The sequence below is a fragment of the Gopherus flavomarginatus genome, chromosome 1 (assembly GCF_025201925.1).
Source record: "Gopherus flavomarginatus isolate rGopFla2 chromosome 1, rGopFla2.mat.asm, whole genome shotgun sequence".
Taxonomy (NCBI): Eukaryota; Metazoa; Chordata; order Testudines; family Testudinidae; genus Gopherus; species Gopherus flavomarginatus.
The window spans coordinates 360012332-360027703 of record NC_066617.1 but is presented as its reverse complement, the minus strand read 5'-3'; the positions used below and the strand labels follow the sequence as shown (position 1 = coordinate 360027703).

Here is a 15372-nt window from a genome sequence, read left to right as displayed (position 1 = left end):
GAGGAAATTCTGTAGTTGGTGTAGGTTTATATAGTATATATTGCATGGGATCACACATCAAATGAGGATAAAAAGAAATAGCTACCCCTTCAGCAAGCGTCCTCCATCTTGTGCGCTGAATGAGGTCAAGGGTCCTTTGGAAAAGCTAATCTTTAATGATGTGATCATACTCTATCATCATGTATATGTGCAAGGCAGCTGTATAAAGGTTTTATAGATAACTAATTCTGGCATTTCCCAACTTTTGAGCACTTGACTTTCAACCTTAACATTATTTTAACAGTTTATCTATAATTTCCCACGCTTAAAGATTGGAAAAACAAATTTCATATTGCGGAACTATATTGACCCCCTTCTCTTCTCAAACCATATGGAGGGGTGGGGGTGATTGTTAGATATACATCATCAGTCCTATCTCTTGAATTAGTGGAGTAACTAGTAGCAATAGTAGGTTATCTTCTGTGGGGACCTGCCTCTAGAGCAGGGTAGTGACACATAGTTTGCAAGTGGGTTTAATTTGCTAACATCAGATGAATGTAGACACTTGCTTCTCTTGCTGAACCTGGGCACCAGCAAGAGGAGCACTGAGAGCACAGGGAAGACCGTCTCCCTTCTCTCAGTTCCTGTGCCTGGCATATCATCAGCCCTAGGCTGTCAGGACAGATAATGGAGTCCTTGGGCAGATCATGTTCTCAGTCACTAAGGGGTGTGGTGATGTGCAGATTGGTTGGCAAGTAGGAGCTGTGTGGGAATAGTACATGTTCGGTGCAGATAGAATCATCAGATAATTTAGCTACAAGACTCTAAGTAGTATCTACTGAGCATATGTAAACTGATTTTTTTTTTTTCCGCACCAGAGGCTTAAAACTTTGCCAAGTTTGGGAAAACTTTGACTGATTGCAATAGGAGCATCCATGAGGCATAGGCAGCCCCCCCCTGACCCCCCCCCCGCACGCAAAAAAAAAGTTCCTACATGCAGTTCAAAGCATGCAGGCATTAGTGTGTCTCAGTGAAATGATTGTAAGAATTCTTTTCACCTGGGTGCAAAAATGCATTTTTCCTTTATGCCTTTTTGGAATCAACTGAACTGTTTTAACTGAAATGTTAAAGGGTGGGGGCAGCATTAGAATGTCAGCCTGAGCAATTAAAATTTGGCAAGGTTATAAACAATTGGAAACCATTTTTTATAATGGAAGGTTTTGAGTTATTTAATTGTAACTGTCTGTACCTTGAGCCACCTGCATTTTTCAGAACTGGAGGTTATACACATCTTCAATTTTCTTTTTCTCTTAGCTTGCAAATAACATGCTTAAACTAGAATGAGCATATTTTAAAATTATTAGTATCAAACAAATTGTTGCCTGTTTCTTATAGAAGTACACGTGTGAAACTTGTATTTGCTGCTATCTACAACTATTCAACTAATACTTGTGAAATTTTAAATTGTAAATGTAATCATAGCACTAAATCATCCTGTGTCAATGGATGCTTGGTTCTGCCTCAACCCAGGGCACTGGATTAGATGACCTTTTGAGCAGTTATACTACTCTATACGTTTTCATTAATTTTTAAATTTCTGTAAAGCCATTTTTTCAGCCTTGTTAATGGAAGTACTCAGCAGTAATTCTGAAAGTAGTTGGAGTGCAAGTGCAGAAAATGACATAAATGGAGCTAGTTGGAAATTAATAAAGCCTTTTTCATTAGAATTTGCCAATTCATCAAAGACAAAAGGTTGTGTGGAGACAGGTTTTGATGAAATTCCACTGGATGGAAACCCCCCACACCTGCAAGGCTGGTTACCTGCAAGTTCACTCACCTGGATCCTCAGCATCTCTCTTCATGGGCTGGTGGGAAGATGAGAGCCCCAGCTTCCAGTTTCCTGTCTCTTGGCTTCTTGGCAGCCTGAGCTCCCAGGGCCAGGGCTCCCAGTAGAGATGGGCAGTGGATGGTAAATCCATCTTGTGGAGGATTCCTAAATGTTTGGGTTTTGTTCCAAATTGGAATTCAACCAGCATTCAAAATCCTCCAGAACAGAATTGCCATTCCCCACCCAGCTATAGGTATAGTATTCCTTCATAAAACAATGACCAGAACACATTTAAAAGAGGAAAAATCGCAATCTTTCCCAGAAGTGGATATATGAAATCACACATTTAAATGAGAATTGCTGTGACTCACTTAAACTTAATTCTTAAATTATACCATAATCAAAGCAATCAGATTTTCAGGCTCAGAACAAATAAGCAAAGATTATAGCAATTTTTTAAACTACTCAGATTTTGGATTTAAACTACTCAACTTGGAGATCTGGCATTCTTGGATATTTATAGATGCAGTCTGTCTTTAAAAGGACTGGGCAGACTATTTCCCTTGCTCTGGGAGGACGTTAGGTTAGTTGGTTTAAGCCCAGAATTCGCCCTTGTTATAGTTGGACATAATTTGAAAGGCATGTGTGAGGCACAGTTGCCATGTAGATTTTGTTTTAAAAAGAGTGACTCTAGATGCCTGACTCTCTCCATTCAGTTATGCTGTTGATTCCACTGGAATCCAATGTAATTAAACCAATTTCATGTCTTTCAATAGAGTAGAGAATCAAGCCCAATATTTTTATTCTATGTAGCCTGCCATATAGTCAGGTCTTTCTGAAAAGAGTTAAGTAATGGAGCAAAGCTGTTGGTTTACAACAGAACACAAGTCTAAATGGGTGGATTGGAGGGTGAGGTCAAAATCTATAGGACAGATACAGATTTTGTAATTCTAAAAAGCATAAAGTGATGTGGGGTTCATTTTTTATTTTTGATGGACTCTACTTTCATGATGTGGATAACTAGAGATGAGTGAGTGATTCCATGCATTAGGTCAGTTAATTTAGCCTGTTCGCTCAACAGCAAGTAGCTCACTATATTTTTATCTATTAACTTCTGTGAATTGTTGGTCTCATCTTTTTGATGAACATTCAGTACATGTTGTTAGTTTTAGGTGGCCACGTAAGTAGAAATATATTACTTTTCCTGCTGACTATCAGTGGTAGGCTTAGCGCCTCTGACAGTCTGCTCAATTTCAGTGTCTGACACTAGGGCCAAAATTTTAGAATTGGATACCTAACGCTTCATGGCACCAAATAAATATTACTAGCTTCCCACGTTCACAAGCTCTAAATTCACTACCCTCTTTCGAAGGCTGCAGTGCAAAGCACAGGAGTGTGAATTGCAGAGCATGCCAAAGAGTTGTGCTCTAACTGCTCTGTAGAGACACTGCTGGTGTCTAAAAGGTACTCAGTTCACATGAACATCATCTTTGAAAGAGGATGTGAACTATGTATCTTTTTAATTTACACCATCAGTGTCCACAGTTCGGAGCGCAACTTTTTGGTGCACTCGGCAATTTACACCCCCTTAATCCAAACTATGGTGCAATGTAGACATGCCCAGAGACTAATGTAGAGTTTCCCATACCGCAGTTGCATAATAGTTAGTTAATTTGAGTCTGATACAGCCTGTCTTTTACAGTGGCCTGTACTTAGTGTCTTAAAGGAAATAGGGAGGCAACCCTTATACCTTGGCATCTGTTCAGTGCTATAGCAGGTAGGCAGATGTCTGCAGGAAATCTATTACATTTTAACTTAACTAGTATAGCTATAGATATTAGAGTATCTGGAACTTTCCAGCCATTTGAAAATTCAGTCTCAGTATTTGACTTTTAGCAGTAGTGAATTCCACAGACTGATTATACATTCCCACAGTCATCTTTTCTAAGTTAATTCATTTGAAACCCCATTCGGGTTTAATACAGACCTTCTTTAAATGTGCCACATGTCAATCTGTAATAAACTAGCTTTTAGAAATGATCAGAAATGTCACTATTTCACTTCAGGCTTGTCCAAAGACCTTTTTTGTGGAGATGAAATTTTGAGATTTCAAGCTCCTTGCATAGGTTTTCTTCAGTGCAGTTTGGGACATAGGGAAAAGGACTGATTAGAAAAGAATAAAAAAAAATCCAAACCATATGTTTTAATGCCAAATTGGAAACAGATGAGGGCAGTTAAAAATCAAGCAATTGCTTAAACTTTTAAAACAGAGTTTGTATTAAAGGCAGGTGGTTATATACAGTAAAAATCAGTCACCAGTATATTGGCACATTTGTGATCTTTTTGGATACAAAATGAGGAGTTCATAAATCACAAAATCTAGCTATAAAGATGTTTGGACTTGAGAACTCATAAGAGCAACCTTAGTGTCTGAAATAAATTTATGGAGTATAGATCCTCTTAGGTTTACTTAACAGTTAACGTCTGACTGACCAAACAGTCCTGTGGAGATTTACTGCAGGTTACTCAAATATTTAAGCTGCTGTGTGATGTTGAACAGGTACAGATTAGCCCAATAACAGATATGAGGCTGTAAAATAAATGAGGTTTCAGTGACTGGTAAGTACTTTTCTAGGTCAGCCCAAAAAGAGCTCAAAGAAGAGAATCAGTTGGTAGTTATGATTGATTATGACACAGTTAATGAACACAATTAGACTAACGACGGTCTCAGAACAGTGCTTAAAACAGAAATTAGTATGGGCATGTCTCAACTTTTTTTTACCAACTTGAGATCTGACAGCACATGACACCAATAAAACTACTGATTTCCCAGGACAGAGATTGCACGGGTGAAGCACATCTGCTTCAGAAAATCTTACTCTTTTTAGTTTGAATACTTTGCTATTGTACAGAATACTTAGCTGCTTCTTAATGAAAATATGCAATTAGACGATTGGCTTAAAAATGAGTTTGTTTCATGAACTCATGGAAAAATTTCAGCAATGATATTTAAATTAGATTTGAATAAGTATTCTGCAATATATGCAGTAACTTGGTAGTATAGTGTGCAGCCTTTGTGGACAGTTGGTTTTTAAGATTTATTTTGGGAAATCTTTGTGGGAGAGATTTTATGTTGCTAGCAAAACCTTTGACTCCTACTTTACCTCAATGTGAGTATTTGCTTCTCCATTTTTCTTCAGTTACTTTATTAAGAGAGCATGTTACTCTAAGTTCAACTTCATTGTCTTATGATTGCAATACAAGACGCTAACTTTTGATCTATAAAACTCTGTGCTCTGGTTCCTGGCTACCTCAGTCTGTCTGCATGTCCCCAGTTCTTCTGTGTACCAAGGGGACATTCAGTCCCTTGATTTAAATGTCAGAGGGCTGGTGACAGGCCACTTTGATGGAAGACCTTCTGCTTTTGAATTTTTCTCCCCTCGCTCACCCACCATAATGTCTGATCATTTTACATTGTGACACAAGACATTCTGCCAGGTGTCTTCTGGAGGGGCATGGGGTGATTACTTCCTTCGAAGAATTTATTCGAAGAGAGATGTTTTTAGATTTATACCAAAAAGAAAAAGGGCCCTAATCCAAAACTTAAGGCACCCCACCCATTTTACACAAAGTAAATTACTTGCAGAATACCAAGCCTTCCCCCTAGCTGCTCCCCCAAAACCCAACTTCTCTCACAGCAGCCACCTTAAATAGTTGTGCCTTATAGCTTGCCATGAAGGTCGATAGACTTGTGCTGATTTTAGGCTGAGGGGAAGAAACTTGTTCCAGAGCTGGAGGGCCCTTCTCAAAGAGCAGTGTGAAGCCTGAGAGGGATCCAGTTCAAGTGCCTTTGATCTTGGTCTGGCACAAGGAAAGAGGCCGTATCCCAAATAGCAAAGTTTGAAGCCATTTAGGCCTTGTAGAGATCACAAGCACCATATACCAAATCTGGAGACCAGTAAGTAGGTGCTGAAGAATATGGAGCACTAGTACTTGCTGCAACTCAGAAGCATCACTTAATAGGCAGGCTGCTATATTCCGACCTAGTTTAAATGCCCATATTATCATGAACTGTAGTGCCATGTAGAGTACATTGTAGTATTCCATTCTTGAGGTGTAGTATCACAGTAGTAAGGTCTGCATCAGGAAGAAACGATTGCGATGGCCAGCTGCGGATGGTAAAAAGCGTTTCTGGACACTGCTGCTTTCTGATCATCCAACAGCAGCTGGAAATCTAATATAGCCACCAAATCATGAAAAATTTTTTAGCTTTTAAGGCCCCCTCTGCTGGGGAAGGGTGCCTGAAGAACTCAACAGTGAATATTCAGGTATCTACCTTGGCTTAGCTTGAATACTTCAGCTGAACAGTTAAAGATGTAATCAGTGAAACAGGAGTTGAAGTGACCTTATCAAGCCTCATTTAGCTTTCCAAGTTGTGATTTTTACTGCATATATTGAATTTCTCTACCTTGTATTTTGTAGAAGGGCTTTTAAACCTATGTTGTTCGTGTAAGATCTTGCCGTAAATTCTGAAAATGCCATTGCCAATTAAAAATATGGCTTAATATATAAAACTATCCCTTTAAACTGTTAGCATTTGACAAAGTTAGCATGCAGCTGCACACCTAACACCTACACTGCATTATGAGATGTATTCATTTGACAAATGCTTGCTAAAAGTGAAGACTAAATTTTAAGAAATGGCTTCCTAAGATTTCACTTGGCAGAGTAGCTGTGGACCTAAAAATGATCAAACCAATGAAAGTGGCAATTATGTTGCTTTGTGAAGATTGGAAAGGTTTTCAAATATTCTGTGCATGCTGTTTAAACTTTAAAATTTGAAGCATTGTGCTATCCATGTTACAAGAGATCTTCACAGCATTAAAACATAACAAAGTATTGTAGTGCTATTGCAAAATATAGTCAGGCACTTTTGCCGATTCTAACTTATGGGAGGGACAATCTTGTGGGTAAATAAGTCTTGGGTGTTAGATCTAGGTCATTCCCAGATTAAGTGACCTTGCACAAATCACATGACCTCAGCCTCAGTTTTCCTATCTTTTAAAAATAAGGATTCTTACCTTTGACATGGGTGTAATGGAGCTGTCATGGTATAATTCCCCACTCTGAACCTTAGCGTCCAAAAGATGGGGTACCAGCATGAATTCCTCTAAGCTCAATTACCAGCTCAGTACTTGTAGCGCTGCCACCAACCAGGAATTTCAGTGCCTGGTAGACTCTGGTCCCCCCAAAACCTTGCCTGGGAACCCCCAAGACCCAGTCCCTCTGGATCTTAACACAAGGAAAGTAAACCCTTTCCCTCACCATTGCCTCTCCCAGGCTTCCCCTCCCTGGGTTACCCTGGAAGATCACTGTGATTCAAACTCCTTGAATTTTAAAACAGAGAGGAAAATTTACCTTCCCTCCTCCTTCTCTCTCTCCCTCCCAGACTCTCCCTGAGAGAGAGCGTAATCCTAACACAGAGAAAATTAACCTTTCTCTCCCCCTTCCCTCCTTTCTCCCCACCAAGTCCCTGGTGAATCCAGACCCCGTCCCCTGGGGTCTCACCAGAATAAAAAAAAAAATCAGGTTCTTAAACAAGAAAATTTTTACCTTTATTCTTTCTTTAATTAAAAGCTTATCTTTGTAAATATAAGATGGAATAGGTACAGGGTCTTTCAGCTATAGACACTGGGAATACCCTCCCAGCCCAAGTATACAAGTACAAATTAAAATCCTTTCAGCCAAATACACATTTGAACTCCTCCCAGCCAAATACACATTTGCAAATAAAGAAAACAAACATAAGCTTAGCTCACCTTATCTATCCAGTACTCACTATTTTATACTTATAAGAGCCTGTATCGGAGAGAGTGGAGAGAAACCTGGTTGCACGTCTGATTCCCTCTGAGCCCCCAGAGAGAACAACCACCAAATTGTAACAGCATACACACAAACTTCCCTCCCTCAAGATTTGAAAGTATCCTGTCCCCTGATTGGTCCTCTGGTCAGGTGACAGCCCGGCTCACAGATCTTGTTAGCCCTTTCCAGGCAAAAGAGATATGAAGTACTTCTGTTCTATTAACTCTTAACTATCCATTTATGACATGGAGCTTAACTCAGTGTGTGTCTACACTGCAGCTAGACACCTGTGGTTGGCCCATGCCAGCTGACTCAGGCCCGTGGGGCTTGGGCTATGGGGTTGTTTGACTTCAGTGTAGACTTCAGGGCTCATGCTGTAGCCCAGGCTCTAGGACCCTGTGAGATGGGAGAGTCCCAGAGCCCAGGCTCCAGCCCGAGCCTAGACGTGTACACTGCAATGAAACAGCCCCACAGCCTGAGCCCTGTGAGCCTAAGTCAGCTGGCACGGGCCAGTCATGGGTTTTTCATTGCAGTATAGACCTACCTTCAGTGTTTAAATTGGAGACACTCAGTATTATTCAGGTATAAAGTGGTATTTGCTAATGTTGATATGTCTCCAATCCCCCTGCCTCTTCTAGAGTGAAGGAGGGGAGAGGATTTCTTATCTCTTGGCTGTCTGTTTTCTGGCCACAATCTGTCTTACCAGTAAATTAAAATGAAGTATTGTTCCTGTTAAATGTGCATTCTGTTTGTTGTGTTTGGACTGTCATGCCAAGGATACTCAGTCTCATTTTCAGTGTGTCTGACTCCTGTGGGAGTGAGAACTGAGATTATATCAACTTTTTTATTTCAAACTCAGAAACATTCTAGTTGCTAGACCTGGTCATACAAAGTGGCTCTAGTTTGGTCTTTTGCCATGCTGTCATCTAAAATCAGGCCAAATAGTTTTAATTTGAACTCTGCTTTGATCCCCACAACTCTTAAAGCCGTTTATTTCCTGTGTGGAGAAATAATTGTTGATACTTAATAGTATTAAAAAGTGCATCTGTTCGTATATTAAATTTGAGTAACGCACTCTTAAAAGAAACAGTGTCTGTTCTTATTGTAATGAGCCCTACTTCTTGATTCTGAAGTCTGTGGAATACTTTCTAAAATTAAACATAAAATTATAGAAATGCAGGGCTGGAAGGGATCTCAAAAGGTCTAGTCATTTCACCATGCTGAGGCAGGACCAGGTATACCTAGACCATCCCTGACTTGTTCTGTTTTTTGTTTTTGTTTTTTGTCTAACCTGTCCTTAACCTGCAATGATGAGAATTCCACAACATCCCTTGGAAGTCTATTCCAGAGCTTAACTACCTGTATAGTTAAAAATTTTTTCCCCCTAATAGCTAACCTAAATCTCCTTTGCTGCAGATTGAGGGCTGGTCTACACTGCGAGGGAAAATCGATCTTAGATACGCAACTTCAGCTACGTGAATAACGTAGCTGAAGTCGAAGTATCTAAGATCGAATTACTCACTGTCCTCACGGCGCGGGATCGATGTCCGCGGCTCCCCCTGTCGATTCTGCAACTCTGTTCGGGTTGGTGCAGTTACGGAATCGATATAAACGCTTTCGGGGATCGATATATCGTGTCTAGATGAGACGCGATATATCGATCCCCGAGCAATCGATTGCTACCCACCGATACGGCGGGTAGTGGAGACGTACCCTAAGTCCATTACTTGTCTTACCTTCAGTTGACATGGAGAACAGTTGATCGCTGTCCTCTTTATAACAGCCCTTATTGTAGTTTCATAGTAGTAGCCATGTTAGTCTGTATCTGCAAAAAGAACAGGGTACTTGTGGCACCTTAGACTAACAAATTTATTTCAGCATGAGCTTTTGTGAGCTACAGCTCACTTCTTCGGATGCATAGAATGGAACACACAAACAGGAGATATTTATACATACAGATAACATGAAAAGGTGGAAGTGTGCATACCAACAGGAAGAGTCTAATCAATTGAGATGAGCTATTATCAGCAGTAGAAAAAAAACTTTTGAAGTGATAATTAAGATGACCCATAGAAAGTGTGAGGAGAACTTAACATAGGGAAATAGATTCAACTAGTGTAATGACCCAACCATTCCTAGTCTCTGTTTAAGCTTGAGTTGCAGAGGGCATTGCTGGCACATGATGGCAATGTACATAGGCCAGACCAGACAGTCTCTACACAAAAGAATAAATGGACACACATCTGACATCAAGAATCATAACATTCAAAAACTAGTGGGAGAACACTTCAACCTCTCTAACCACTCAGTGACAGACTTGAAGGTGGCAATTTTGCAACAAAAATCTTCAAAAACAGACTCCAAAGAGAGACTGCTGAACTCGAATTAATATGCAAATTAGATACAATTAACTCAGGCTTAAACAGAGACTGGGAATGGTTGGGACATTACACTAATTGAATCTATTTCCCTATGTTAAGTTCTCCTCACTTTCTATGGGTCATCTTAATTATCACTTCAAAAGTTTTTTTTCTACTGCTGATAATTATCACTCAGTCCTACTTCTCATTCAGCCAATTGCTAAGACAAACAAGTTTGTTTACATTTATGGGAGATAATACTGCCCACTTCTTATTTACAATGTCACCAGAAAGTGAGAATACCTGTTCCCATGGGACTTTTGTAGCTGGCATGGCAAGTTATTTATGTGCTAGATATGCTAAACGTTCGCATGCCCCTTCATGCTTCGGCCGCCATTCCAGAGGACATACTTCCACGTTGATGATGATCGTTCAAAAAATAATGCCCTAATTAAATTTGTGACTGAACTACTTGGGGGGAGAATTGTACATCTCTGGCTCTTTTACCCGCATTCTGCCATATATTTCATATTATAATAGTCTCGGATGATGACTCAGCACATTGTTCATTTTAAGAACACTTCCGCTACAGATTTGACAACGCAAACAAAGTACCAATGTTAGATTTCTAAAGATAGCTACAGCACTCGACCCAGGGTTTAAGAATCTGAAGTGCCTTCCAAAATCTGAAAGGGATGAGCATGTTTTCAGATGTCTTAAAAGAGCAAAAGCAGCAAAGAGTTCTGTGGCACCTGATAGACTAACAGATGTATTTGAGCATCAGCTTTCGTGAGTGAATACCCACTTCATCGGATACATGCGATGAAGTGGGTATTCACCCATGAAAGCTCATGCTCCAATACATCTGTTAGCCTATAAGGTGCCACAGGACTCTTAGTCTGGATCTGTAAAATCAGCAAACACGGCTACCCCTCTGATACTTAAAAGAGCAAAACTCCAGTGAGGAAACTACAGAACCCAGACTACCAGAAAGAAACTCAACTTTATGCTGGTGGCATTTGACTCAGCTGATGAAAATGAACATTGCTTTGGACTGTTATCAAGCAGAACCCATAATCAGTATGGACACGCCTCCCCTGGAATGGTGGTTGAAGCATGAAGGGACATATGAATCTTTAACACAATGATCATGTAAATATCTTGCGCCGCTGGTTACAACAGTGCCATGTGAACTCCTATTCTCACTTTCAGGTGACACTGTGAACAAGAAACAGGCAGCATTATTTCCTGAAGATGTAAACAAGCTTCTTTGAGTGATTGACTGAACAAGAAATAGGACTGAGTGGACTTTTAGGCTCTAAAGGTTTACATTCTTTTATTTTTGAATGTAGTTATTTTTTGTACATAATTCTACATTTGTAAGTTCAACTTTCATGGTAAAGATTGCACTACAGTACTTGTATTAGATGAATTGAAGCATACTATTTCTTTTGTTTTTTACAGTACACATTTGTAGTAGAAAATAAATATAAAGTGAGCACTATACCCTTTGTATTCTATTGTAATTGAAATCAATATATTTGAAAATGTGTAAAACATCCAAAAATATTTAAATAAATGGTATTCTGTTTAATAGTGATTAATCGCTTGACAGCCCTGCTCTTTATCATTTTTGTTGCTCTCCAGTTTTTCCAAATCTGTCTGAAGTGTGATGCCTAAAACTGGACACAGTAATCCAATTTAGTCTCCACCAGTCCAAGTAGACCTGAACAATTATTGCCTGTAACATTCCAGTTAATACACCTCAGAATATTAACCTTTCTGTGACTGCATCACATTGTTGGCTCATACTCAATTTGTGATCCTTTATACTCCTCAGGGCCTTTTCTGTAGTACTACTACTGGCTAGTCAGTTACTTCTTTTTTGTTTTTGTTTTCGTTGCTATATGAATATCATGCAGAAAGATACATTTGAGCTACACAAATATAAAGAAATTGACTTGGTACAATCTCATATAGTTTGGTTGCCTTGCTTTTGATGCCTGATACGGGAACTGGGAAACACTGAAATTTCACCACACCAAAGAATGACCCTGGGTGGGTAACTACAAATTTAACATGGTCTAATCCTGTATAAAGACTCTTCTGTGTGAAATTAACACCACCCCACCCCAAAAAAGCTAATTTTAACATAAACAAGTACTGCATTCAGGTGTTAAAACAAGTTTTGACTATCTATCCTATGATTCTTTTGCCTATAACACTGGAATTCTCCTTCCCAGAGTGAGTATTCAGTCAACTTTATGGGTTTGTTTTCTATTTTAGAGGCACTAAATGCAAACAAGTGCCTCTAAACTAGGGATGGTCTAGACAGTATTTGGTCCTGCCATGAGGGCAGGGAACTGGACTCGATAACCTCTCAAGGTTCCTTCCAGTCTATGAATCTATAAGTTGTCAGTGCATAAAGAGCAGAGATTAGAGCAGGCAGGTCTGGAAGGAAAACGTGACTAATTGATAGGAAGAGCTTTAGTAGGCCCTCAGTGCTTAATGTTCAGGCTTTAGAGATATGGATGGCAACTGAATTGATTAACAAGACTTAACTGAAAACCTAATGAACTACAAACTAACTCAGAGCTGCATGGCAAATTGAGAGCATGAGTTTAGCAGCATTGCTCGCTATGAGCTAGGAGTACAAATTCACTTCACATAGGCCACCAGACAACCATCAATAGTAATTATTTGCAGCCACATCATGCTAAGAACTCTTTAAAAACATAAGAGGACATGGTCCCTGCCACAAAGAGCTTATAGGTTGACCAAGTTCAACAAATGAGTGTGACAGACAGAGGGAAGGGTAGAGGTAGGATGAGGTGAACAAAACTTAAGATCACATAGAAATCAGGTAGCGCATTTTCCATTGGGTAGTGCCAAAATGTGCATGCCACTTTATGTAGGCTAAGACATTCCCTGACTTACAGTTTAAAATTCAAGGAATTCAGTGTTACAGTCATGACATGAGTATACAGGAAGAGATCTTATTAACTTCATGCTTCCCCAGCTCATTTCACCGATTGATGAAACTTGAATGTTAGCCAAATGCCAGAAGGAAAAAACTGGTAGGGAGAGAAGTGTAATCTTAATGACTTTAAAGAATTCCTTACAAGAAATTGATCAGGAGAGAAACCTTTAAGTGCTTGATATTGTCTTTTTCCATCTCCCTTTAATTGAGGTTTCGATTTCTAACAGAAAATATATAGCTCTCATTTTCAGTGACTTAACAAAATAGTATCATGTAATGAAGCATGCTTTGTATTTTAACAGCAGTTTTATTGTCAAGAATGAATGAGTTTTATAATGTTAATTGTAATTGTAGCCTTTATAATCTAAATTGTGCTACAGTTGAGTAGTGTAACTGTAGATATTGAAATGAACTCATTTTGATTTGTATCTTGCACTTAGTATATTGAGTGGTAGTTTTTTGCAGCATACATCTTCAATTTAAAGGCACTTTTATTTTCCTATGCTGCAGACAGGTTGAATTTATAGGTGTATTAAGCAAGATGAGCTAGATATACTAGTTACGGTGATCTTTATACTGCTCAACTTGAAGTGACCCATTAAGAGTTTGAAAGTATCATAAAATTTGGAGCTGATGTCTTAATATTTCATCTGCCTGTAATATTGACCTGTTAACATTTGGCTCTTAGGCTCTTTAAAATTCTTTTTAAATGTCACAAATAATAAGTAGTAAGCAGTAAAGAAGTCCTTTGAAGTCAGAACAAAATAGAGGTTGTGTTGCAAATAGCTTACAAGATACTGAGTTTAAAGGCAAAAACTTGTACATGGTAGTATTGATAGATTCTGAAACTGACATGATAACCACTATGAGCTCAGCCTGTAAAAGTCCAACTGGCAAGACGCAATGTGAGGAAGAGTCAAAATGAGGAACGAGTGCAGTAGTAAGATTAAAGTTGTGAAATTAACAGCTTCATCTTGAACAATTGTTTAAATCTCTAAGAATTTGCATGTCTGATGGTAATACTGTACAGTAATAGTGAAGGTTAAACTTGAATAGGCTTCAGTTACGGTGGGGCTAAAATGATTGTTCTTATAACAAGCAGCAGCTGAGAACCAGCAACTAGCCGTGATGATTCCAATACAAAAGTATTCCTGTGCAATGTACTTTCCCATTATCTAAATCTCAGTATACATTTAGAGATCATACAAAATGTGCTTCCCTTATTACAAACTAATATGTCTGTTAATCTATAAGGTGCCACAGGACTCTTTGCTGCTTTTACAGATCAGGACTAACACGGCTACCCCTCTGGTACTGTACAACAGAAATAACCCCTTGAAATATGGTCGTTGTGGGCTCTGTATAGAGTCACTATTGCACTAGGTGTTCTAAACAAGACCTTGAGGGGAGAGCTTTGGAAGACATTTTCTCCCAGGGAGGACTTGAAAAAGGAGACAGTGGAAACATGGCAGCCCATGCCAAGGAAGGGTTTCCAGATATAGAATATCTCACGGAAGAAAGTGCATGACGTGTAAGTGGGATTGATGAGTAGTTGCTGTGCAAACTGCAGATTCGTTGGGATTGGGAGTCTGCAGAAACAGAAGACTATGGGTTTACCTGCACTCGGTGTTCTTGCTGGTATCTCAGCAAATGGTTTTGTTTAAATCAGACTAATTTTAAAGATAAAATATTGGATGTGTACTTTCTAAATCTGACTTTTTTTTCTTCTGACCCTTCCTCCTCAGGTTTCCACTGTATCCAAAGGGAGGAGAGAGACTTCAATTTGATTATGGAGTTTACCTTCTCAACAAAAATATAGCACAGGTTGGTAAATTTTGAGACTTGTTACAGAAAGAAATGGTAAATTCCTAGAGATATTCTACTGTGTGATGTCTGCACAGTGGCCGGTATTAAATGAGTGCATCTCACTTTTGTCAAGCAGGGCCACTCAGAGCAGGGGGCAAGTGGGGCAATTTGCCCTAGGCCCAGGGCCCTGCAGGGGCCCCCAAGAGTTTTTCGGGGCCCCTGGAACAGGGTCCTTCACTGCTCTGGGAGCCCTGGAAAACTCTCGTTGGACCTGGGTCCCTGGAGCGTCTTCTGCCTCCGGTCTTCGCCGGCGGGGGTCCTTCCACTCTGTAGTGGAAGGACCCCCCCACCGGTGAATTACCGCCGAAGCAGGACCCACAGCTGAAGTGCAGCCGGGTCTTCAGCGGTAAGGGGTCCTTCCGTTCCGGGACCTGCCGCCGAAGTGTCCTGAAGACCGGTGACGGGAGCCCCCTGCCGCTGAACTACCGCCGAAGACCCGGCTGCACTTCAGCGGTAATTTGGCGGCGGGGGGCTCCCGCCACGGGTCTTCAGGACAC

General features: G+C 39.9%; 2 protein-coding genes across 5 annotated transcripts in view; both read left to right on the top strand.

Annotated features, from left to right (window-relative positions):
- DGAT2 (diacylglycerol O-acyltransferase 2) overlaps positions 1-15372 on the top strand; it is a 660465-nt gene that overhangs the window by 150605 nt on the left and 494488 nt on the right. The gene's annotated exons all lie outside the window — the stretch shown is intronic.
- UVRAG (UV radiation resistance associated) overlaps positions 1-15372 on the top strand; it is a 185041-nt gene that overhangs the window by 81684 nt on the left and 87985 nt on the right. For all 3 annotated transcript variants that reach the window (XM_050930437.1, XM_050930420.1, XM_050930426.1), the window contains one exon: positions 14755-14833. In XM_050930437.1, coding sequence (XP_050786394.1) covers positions 14755-14833 — 79 coding nt within the window. The remainder of the gene's footprint in view (positions 1-14754; positions 14834-15372) is intronic.